Below are 9,321 nucleotides of genomic sequence, written 5' to 3' on the forward strand. Positions count from 1 at the left end.
TGTTTGCATAGTAGCTGTAGCTAATTTGGCATCTTAAAGTTATAATACAGCACTTTGGTACTAATAAGGAGAAGTCAGGACTGAGTTATGCAGCTCGCTGCAAGCATCCCAACCGGAACCAGCACGTCTCCCTCGATGGATCCGCTGGGGAAGACGGATGCCTAAGTGTGTGGGTCTCAGATTCGCAACCTGTTATCCACCTTAAACAAATCCATGCGAAGGCTACCGTGTCAACTGTGACCCTCACTCAGGTGTAGGGACTGACACGGTCATCATACTCGGAAAGTCTGTATATCTGTACCGTGAATCTGTATCTGTACATGAATCTGTATCTGATTACAAATAAAGATCACGAGTGATTGCCATAGATAATATCACTCAGAATGGAGACATGACAAGGGAACCACGAGTCACACTGTCAAGGTTCAGGTCCGGAGAAGTCAGGACTGAGTTATTTCTACTTACCTTGTCCCTCGCCTCCAGGTCGGCACCGTGTTTGATCAGCAATGCCGCCACTTCAGTCTGCCCGTGCCTGCTGGCCACATGCAGGGACGTCTGGTGACCCTGGATAGAACAACAGTTGGGATGATAACCGGTTACAAAGTGACTGTACGTGAGCAATACGTTTATTGAAGGTCAAGAGAAGTTATTTCTACTTACCTCGCCCCTCGCCTTGCCCCTCGTCTGTCCACCTGTTAATAATTACATACTGCTTTAGCAGAACAGTTATTGCACCTTTAGTTTGGTTGTCAAAACGGTTTACAAATTCAGTTTCCGATCATTTGAGCAATGGGTGTTCATCATGAACTACTTTTTCAACATATGAATAATAATAACAGTAAACAGTAGTGACACGCCCAAGCAAATTATCACCAGTATAACACTTAACATAATGTGATGCATCTAACAAAAATATATTAACAGGAAACTTTCAGGTAATGTCTACACAGATTCAGATGTGGGAAATGGAACAACACAAGCCTTAGGTTGGACTACAAGTCTGTAATCTTGCGTGAACTATCAGTTCACTTACCGAGCCCTGCCAGTATCTCTTGACCCTGAGGTCCACCCCAGCGTCCAGCCCCCTCCTCAACGTCTGCACGTCACCTTCCTCCACAGCCATGTAGAACGTGTCCAGGTCCATCTCCTCACAACCTGCTGGGGGAAACGTAGCTGCAATTGAGCAACCTTGTAGAATGTTCTCAGTAATTAGTCTCTGTTTCAACAACCTCAACATTGTTAGAGAAGAACCTTGTTGAACTCTTTGATGTAGCCTCCCTAACTTTGACATGTAACTGATGAAAAGAAAACTAACACTTCTCTTAACATCTCTAAACAAAGAAACAAGAAGTCAAACCCAATAGTTTTAGGAGTTTTGTGACTGTATTTCTTGTGTTAAATACTCGAAGTCGACCGTTCTGCCCATCATACTGTGTAACAATCACCTGTTCTGTTCTGTATCTGTATCTGTATAGCCGGTATAACCGCCTGTCGGCGTAACACACCAGCTTCGCAGGCACGCGGCGCGGCGGCAGCTGGCTATATTACACCGATCGACTTGTTACACCTAACCCTTGAACTTGTAGCTCTAGACATTGTTTAAAGCTATCTATTGACAATGCCCCTACTGTACTTGGTGACAGTGAGTTCCACTCTGCGATAGTTCTGGGAAAGAATGAATTCTTGAACACCGCAAACCTTGGTTGATAACTCTGGTACTTGAATGCATGGCTATTTCTTGTTCTCTTCTGTTGCCATAGATTATGCTACGGCAGTATTTGACATTATGGCAGATCTGTTGTGGCCAAACAGGTGCCTTCCCTGGAATACTGCACTACATGATCATCACCCACCACCCACAGGCTGTCATTTCTATCTATGATCAGTGGTCGAAATACTTTTTTTCAGTGCTCTGCAATATTGCAGAAGAGTCAAAATTTTGTTCTGCAATTTGGAAATACTTTCTGCAAATACACAAGCCTCTATACTACAATCTTGCAAGTTTATAAGCATGAACTATTGATTAATATGCAAATTAGAGAAGACAAATTTTTGGAAGTCCAAAAGGAAACAAAAGAAATAAGTCAAGACAAGGTTCATGTAAATTACTATAGTAGTGAAGAAGCTCCTGTTTCAGAACAGGAGCTTAAGTGTTGTCTGTACTTGTGGGCAAGAGCACCAGATCCCAAGTGCCAATTTTTCCTGCTGCAATATTGCAGATTGTATAAATTTTTCTTCTGCAATATTGAAAACCTATCTGCAGATTGCAGACTGCAGACAGGTATTTCGAACACTGATGATTAACTACAGCAACATCGTATGGTTATCTAAACTTATCACCAGTTTCCTCTGGCAGAGTTGTTGTGAACTCTCTGATATACAGATGTAAACACCATCCACTCTGCTGTTCCCACAATCAGCAATGACAATGTAAACCTTGTTGTGCTTCAAGACAGCTACTCCCAAATGATTTACAAATCACCCCCTATCTGGTCCCCTTCCCCCAAAGCTGACTTTCTTCACCCATGCCAATCCACTCCAGTTGAGCTGAACCCTTTAACCCCTGAAAGTATGACTTGGCCTGTATTTGTTGCTGTAGACTTACCCAAAAAATCTTTCCCTGGGTCCTTCCCTAGGTGTTCTTCTTTCCTAGGGTCCTTTCCTGGGTCTTCCATCTTCCCTAGGTCCTTCCCTGGGTCTTCCTCTTTCCCTGGGTTCTTCCCTGGGTTCTTCCCTGGGTCCTTCCCTGGGTCTTCCTCCTTCCCTGGGTCCTTCCCTGGGTCTTCCTCTTTCCCTGGATCCTTCCCTGGGTCTTCCTCTTTCCTTGGGTCATTCCCTGTGTCTTCCTCTTTCCCTGGGTCCTTTCCTGTGTCTTCCTCTTTCCCTGGGTCCTTCCCTGGGTCTTCCTCTTTCACTGGATCCTTCCCTGGGTCTTCCTCTTTCCCTGAGTCCTTCCCTGGGTCTTCCTCTTTCATTGGATCCTTCCCTGGGTCTTCCTCTTTCCTAGGGTCCTTCCCTGGGTCTTCCTCTTTCCCTGGGCCCTTCCCTGGGTCTTCCTCTTTCCTTGGGTCCTTCCCTGGGTCTTCCTCTTTCCTTAGGTCCTTCCCTGGGTCTTCCTCTTTCCTAGGGTCCTTCCCTAGGTCTTCCTCTTTCCCTGGGTCCTTCCCTGGGTCTTCCTCTTTCCTTGGGTCCTTCCCTGGGTCTTCCTCTTTCCCTAGGTCCTTCCCTGGGTCCTTCCCTGGGTCTTCCTCTTTCCCTGGATCCTTCCCCTGATCACCAGCCTTTGGCTTTGCTGTGTGTAAAGCATACATCAGTGCCTCTATTGTATCTGCCATGCTCTTGTTGGCCTCACTTAACCTCTTGTTTTCCTCCTTTTCTTCCATAAGGATTTTCTGTACCTCCACGTCTTTCTCTTTTAGCCTGGCAGTCTCATTGGTCAGCCTGCGCACCATGTCATCAGTCTGTTCTCTGGCTGTGTGCATCTGTTCCCTCATTGTCTGCAGCTGATCTTCCAAATGCCTGACTTGTTGTTGTGATTTCTCCTTCCCTGGATCTTTCTGCTGACTTCCACTAGCCACTGGTTGCTTGGCAGTCAGCAGCTCCTCTATTCTGACCTCCAGGCTCTTGTTGGACTCCTGAAGCTGCTGGATTTCCTCATTCATTTCTGCCTTTTGTTCCAGGAGGATTTTCTCTGCTTTCTCATTTTTCTCTCTCAGCATCTTTACCTCCCTCATCATGGCATCTACTCCAATCCTACCTGTCTCCACCTGCCCCTGCATCGTCTCAAGCTGAACGTTCACCTCTTTGGTCTGTTCCTTGGCTAAGCGTAACTGTTCCCTGTGCTCAGCTTCCAAACGTCTGACTTGTTGTTGTGATTTCTCCTTACTTGTGTGCATGGCTGTCTGTACCTGTTTGGCTGTGAAGTTCAGTGCTGGGACATCTTCAGTCCTGTCTGTACTCACCACAGCCAAGTCTAGGCCTCTCAGGCTGGAATGGTCCACATGCCTGCTGGAGGGTGGCAGGGCCAGCAGGTTGTCCACAGAAGTGGTACGGTCCAGTCCTGTTCATTAGGAATCATAGAGTTTAATAGCACTACAGTATCATATATTTTTTATAAACATTTTACTGTCATGTTACTGTTATGAGATTTTTTAGATTAATCAATTCATTACTGGCAAATGTAGCTCCTTTCAGATAAAGTAATCTGTCTGCCAAACTACAACAATATATGGCCACAGCAAAAGTATCAGATATTTTAGAAAATTAATTTTCATGTTGGCAGATTCTGTGTTTAGATTAATCAATTATTGACAAATGTATGTAGTCATCTGTCTGCCAAACTAATATCATATGAGTTGCCAAATGAAGTTCTCACCTTGCCCCAGTCGGTCTCGTACTCGCACATAGTCTTCATGCTTCACCTGGAGCCTCACAATCAGCTGGGCGCCCTTGACCTTGTCCTGTAGGTCGTCTGAGATGAGGATGTGTGAGAGTTGTTGAGACAGGGTTCCCTCCCCCACCCTGTAGTGGTTGTGGTAGAACCTGTCCACATCAGTCTGGCGCAGGAACGTCAGGAGGAGGATGACAGATCCACTAAGGAGACCTGTTAGAAAAGCCTTGTATGACAGCAAGACCTGTTCTGCTTTCCTGCGGCGATCGTCATCCATTAACACCTCTGCAGTAAACAGCTCCTGCGCCAGTTTCCAGAGGCTTGCTTTGATTTGTTCAGATGTTTGTGGTGCCAGGCCCAGCTGTAGTTGCACAGGAAGGACTGGATCTGAACAGTGCAGTTCTGGAGGTGGATACAAAAGGGTGGAAAGGTTATACCAGGTGTACTCAAATCATCTTAGAGACAAAGAATGACTGCAAATAAAATGGAGATAAAAACTTTCTTATTCATGCTGCTCTCTTAGTTTGAAATGAAACAACAGATCTAGCTGTAGTGATAGAAGAGCACAAAACAATCCCCCTCTTCATGTATTCATCCATCCTTACCTGGATATTTTTTCTTCAGTTCATCCACAGTACTCTGTAGCTCTGCCTCAGACAGAGCTTTCATCAGGACCTCTATAGTGGCTCTCTCTCCATTCTGCTTGAGCCATTCCTCCAACAGGTCCATACAGCGAGAATTGTCATCTGGGTTCCTGCCTGCGATGTTGTTGATAGCTGCTTGCTGAAACCCAAGAAAGAAGGCCAGGTCCTCCCAATCTGAGCTGACCTTTTTCTTGATGAAAATGAAGTACTTTCTAACATCTGTAAAGCAACAGGAAAAGAGTTACCAGTAATATCTAATTCAGAGCTAAGAGAGCTAAGCAGTACAATAAGTTAGCACATCAACTGACAGTACGCAGCAGTCTACAAAATCGAGCCTTCGAGAGGAATAACCATATGTGAAGATAAATATTTAATGCATTTGCTTTGCAAAAATATTACCTTTCTAGTTCTAGATGCATTATATTTCTAATAGTACCTTTCCAATGCTGCACATCAGAAAACAATGGTGTTGATAAAAGATAGCATAATAGTCAATACATTGCATTGTATACAGAGAGAAGCTCCATTTAGAGATATGCACTCATGGAATGTATTTTGTTTCTGTAGGAATGACCTCTGACCTTCCATTGCTGATCCCTCCCTAAGTTGAACTTTTCTCTTCACAGGAGGCTGATCTCCGTTCTCCTTCTTCCTCTTCAGCTGACTACTGGAGGACTGTACTGTGTCAACAGAGATGTCAATAAAAGCTGTATATATAAACGTTAAGTAATATACACAAAGAAGTGAAGTTAAAAGCTAAAATAACCTTTTCATGTGTATGTGTGTGTGTGAGTGTGTGTGCATGTGTGTGTGTATGTGTGTGTATGTGTGTGTGTGTGTGTGTGTGTGTGCATGTGTGTGTGCATGTGTATGTGTGTGTATGTGTGTGCATGTGTGTGTGTATGTGTGTGTATGTGTGTGTGTGTGTGTGTGTGTGTAACGCGTGTGCATGTGTGTGCGTGAGTTTGTGTGCTACAATGTATCAGCCTATATGCTAATTGACGTTATACATGAACCATGTATTTTACAACAGAATGTTCCACTTACAACAAGGCGAACCCAAAATCTCTATCTAAGGGCAACAACCGACCTTTGGATACTAAAATGGGGAGTGAGGCACAGTAACCGTTACAAAGTTTGTAGCATTTACAAATACAAACTTCCCGCATGCAAGGCAAATTATTCTACTGCCAGTGCAATTAGTTTGGTAGAGACAGTATGTATTCTCACCTCCCCTCTCTTGTTCAGCAATCTTCTCCGCCTCCTCCGCAAAGTCGACCCTGCCGATCTTTGTCATCAGGTCAACAAGTAGAGAGAGGTCTCCCTTCGGTAACTTCAGCTTTTGTTCCAGTTTCCTCAAAATCTGTTGAGGATTCAAGTGTTGGATCTCTCCAGCTGGCAAAAGTTCTTCGCTCTCTATGTAGGTGCGGAGGTCATTGCTTTCTTCGTCTTTGAGGTGCTGCTTGATCCGCAGAAACAGATCGTGACGAGGCGTTGTCATTTTCAGCCTAATATGGCGGACTCACCTGCCTCGTTAAGTTTCACTATATAAATTTGGAGTGGGATTGGGAAAAGACTCACGTTCGGTTCTTTCTCTGGATATGAACTGTTCACACTTTGGCCTTAAAAACCAACTGCTTAACTTACTCTAACTGGACTTGCAAAACCACTTACACTTGATTAAACAGGAAAGATTCGGACCCCCGTTGTTCTTACCTTGGTAGGGGTCCATTATTGTGCCAAGGTTTAATACAATACCTCCGCAGGATCCGTTACACCTGTATGAATGCACCTGTAGGCGAGAACGCTCCCCTGAAGGTGAAGCTGGATCAAATTTCACAGGTGACAATAGCTCTGTCAATGTTGTGGGCCTGGACTGTTGGTTGGCTCAGCTTGGCTGTGTTCGATCTCTCCAGTTCGAGCTCTCCAGAGTTACTTTGACCCAACAGCCCCTCGTTAGATGAATACATTGATGTTTTGAGCCCAGCAAGTGAGGACGAGGAACTTAAGGGAGGGTTTGAGCAATTTTGGGTTGGAAGTAGAGTAGAATCCAAATTTTGTTTTTTTACCTCTTCCCCTCCCCCCTAAATATTTATTTTTTGGAACAGCCCAATGCATTTGTGAAGGATGTGAATAGTCTCAATATCATTTTGCACAGTGCATTTTTAAATACTCTGGGTTTTTTTCCACAAAAGAAAGTGCTTGGAGGGTAAGTAAAAACAAATTTTACCAACTTCTATAAGCTTAAAGCAGTTGGTAACAAAAATAAAACATCATAAATGTCATTCATACTCATAATAAGGCCACAGCAAGTAAATTTTATGGATGGCATCCTCCGCAGACCCCAAACCTAATGTGAGCGGGCGGAAAAAAAACAAGGTGGGCTGAAAAAAAAAGGTTCCTACAATTTTAAAATGAGTACAAAAAGTATTCTGATCTGTACGTCATATAGTTTATTACATACATGTATATTAATTTAACCATTACATATCTAACCACACTAAAGTTACACTATATTAGGCCTACAAATTGGAGAACCAGTACTCACAAAAGTACTGGGAGACATTTTGTTTGTTCCAACAATCATTTGCTTTATTCATTACTTGCGATGCCATGTTCACATTAGATATAACTGGTACAGGTAAATATATTGATAAATGATTTAAAAATTACAAGGTTTTACCTAATTGAAGGTAAAATGTTGACAATTCAATGAATACCTGAGATGATTCAGAATGCGAAGATTGTCAATACATGATTCTCTCTCTGATATATCATGATCATAGCAAATTCACTGCAAAAGCTCACAATTGGAAATTGATATAATATTGTGCGAAAAAATTTAAAAATGACTACTTTTCACTAACAGCAGAAACCTGAAATCAAAGTGGTGTACAGATCTAGAGGTAAAAGGTGGTCACAGTACATGGAAACTTTCAATTCTAGAACTGGCAAAGAATTTTACACGAAGATGGGAAGTTAAGAAGTGACAAGTAATGTCTGCCTACACACAAGCAACCCCTGAATCATAATTACACCACATTATACAGGAATGAATGAATGAACAAGCAAGCAAGGAAATTAAAGCAAATTCATTTAAAACTTGTAGTCTTCCAATGATTCATTCTGTTCTAAGTAATACTAAGTCTTTTAAAAGTCATTGAAAATTGTCCATTGCAAACATAAATAGCACCAATCTTTGCACTAGTAAAAGCATGTTGTTTGGTTCTTCGCTAGAAGTTAAAGCACATTGTTTGGTTCTGATGATCACTAAATGTAACACCATGTTGTCTAGTTCTTCACTTGAATGTGAGCCAGTTCCTGGGGTTGTGGATGAGCATGTTTGTTTGTTTGTTTATTTGTTTGTTTGTTTGTTTGTTTGTTGGTTGGTTGGTTCACTTGAAGGTGAGCCAGTTCCTGGGGTTGTGGATGAGCATGTTGTTTGTTGTTTGTATGTTTGTTTACTTGAAGGTGAGCCAGTTCCTGGGGTTGTGGATGAGCATCTTGTCCACCTGTTCCTGAGAGATTCCCCGGGCCAGCATCATGGGAACCACATTCAGCAGGATGTGGGAGTAACCGTGGCCACCGTAGTGCATCTGGAAAAGTTAAATGGTTCAACACAAGTCTTAAAATTCTACAGCAGAACATATTGTACTAGACTTGTACAGAAGGATGCAGATCAAAATGCTGAAAGACTAAGTAAGAAATTAGTCTTATGGTAGTTTTAACAATTACTTGTAGTTTATTGAGATACCCTAAAGTAGATGTTTTAGCTGCTGATGTTTTTAAAAGTAGCTCTTTCACACATGCATGTCAGTCCTATCAAATGTAAGAAACAGAGAATCCTTCCAGACAAAAGAGAAAAAAGCCAAAACCTGCACCAACTAACCTTAAACATTTCATTTTCAATTTTTTAAAACAAAATAGCTACATTTTCAGACAGATTCAAATAGCCCACGTAATCAATGTATAATTTCATCATGTTTTGTTTACTGCATTTGGTGTTGAACTCCAGGAAGAATAGCCTTCACTATATCATGATCTAAAGCACTAAAAGGGAGTACATTCTGAATCCTATCCTATAGAATACTGGGCAAGGCCCTCTATGGGATATTGTGCCCTGGGTGCACGGCTAGCATGGCAGGTGGGTGGCATAAAAACAAACAAACTAAAAAAAGGAAAGTCTATGAAAACAGAACAAATTTCGAGGCCACACTAGTGAATCCCGACTACATCTGTGTGTCGGAGTGGCCCATGATAAACCAAAGTACCCCCTAAAGTGCCCCC

The 9,321-nt window shown here is 42.7% G+C and overlaps 2 protein-coding genes across 2 annotated transcripts in view; both read right to left on the bottom strand.

The window, feature by feature from the left end:
- Positions 1–378: 378 nt before the first annotated feature.
- Positions 379–6,591, bottom strand: LOC109466407. Its single transcript, XM_019764117.1, has 8 exons — positions 6,265–6,591; positions 5,616–5,714; positions 4,996–5,253; positions 4,376–4,792; positions 3,864–4,060; positions 2,606–3,788; positions 1,034–1,155; positions 379–564 (listed from the first exon to the last, which is right to left on the bottom strand). The coding sequence occupies exons 1-8, from the start codon at positions 6,533–6,535 to the stop codon at positions 379–381; spliced, it is 2,733 nt and encodes a 910-aa protein (XP_019619676.1). The 5' UTR covers positions 6,536–6,591.
- A 1,807-nt stretch (positions 6,592–8,398) lies between these two features.
- Positions 8,399–9,321, bottom strand: part of LOC109466419 (phosphotriesterase-related protein-like) — a 9,824-nt gene continuing 8,901 nt past the window's right edge. Inside the window, exon 7 of the mRNA XM_019764135.1 lies at positions 8,399–8,630. Coding sequence (XP_019619694.1) covers positions 8,496–8,630 — 135 coding nt within the window. The 3' untranslated portion in view covers positions 8,399–8,495. The remainder of the gene's footprint in view (positions 8,631–9,321) is intronic.

This window comes from Branchiostoma belcheri, unplaced genomic scaffold, assembly GCF_001625305.1.
Source record: "Branchiostoma belcheri isolate BF01 breed outbred unplaced genomic scaffold, Haploidv18h27 scaffold166, whole genome shotgun sequence".
NCBI lineage: Eukaryota > Metazoa > Chordata > Leptocardii > Amphioxiformes > Branchiostomatidae > Branchiostoma > Branchiostoma belcheri.

Bases quoted from the DNA above. Each gene is read 5' to 3' on its own strand.
- LOC109466407 (XM_019764117.1), bottom strand. From the start codon at position 6,535: ATGACAACGCCTCGTCACGATCTGTTTCTGCGGATCAAGCAGCACCTC. The intron at 5,254-5,615 runs GTCAGAGGTCAT...GTTGCTTTACAG, and splicing joins GGAGGGATCAGCAATGGAAG to ATGTTAGAAAGTACTTCATT. The intron at 4,793-4,995 runs GTAAGGATGGAT...ATCCACCTCCAG, and splicing joins ACTGAAGAAAAAATATCCAG to AACTGCACTGTTCAGATCCA.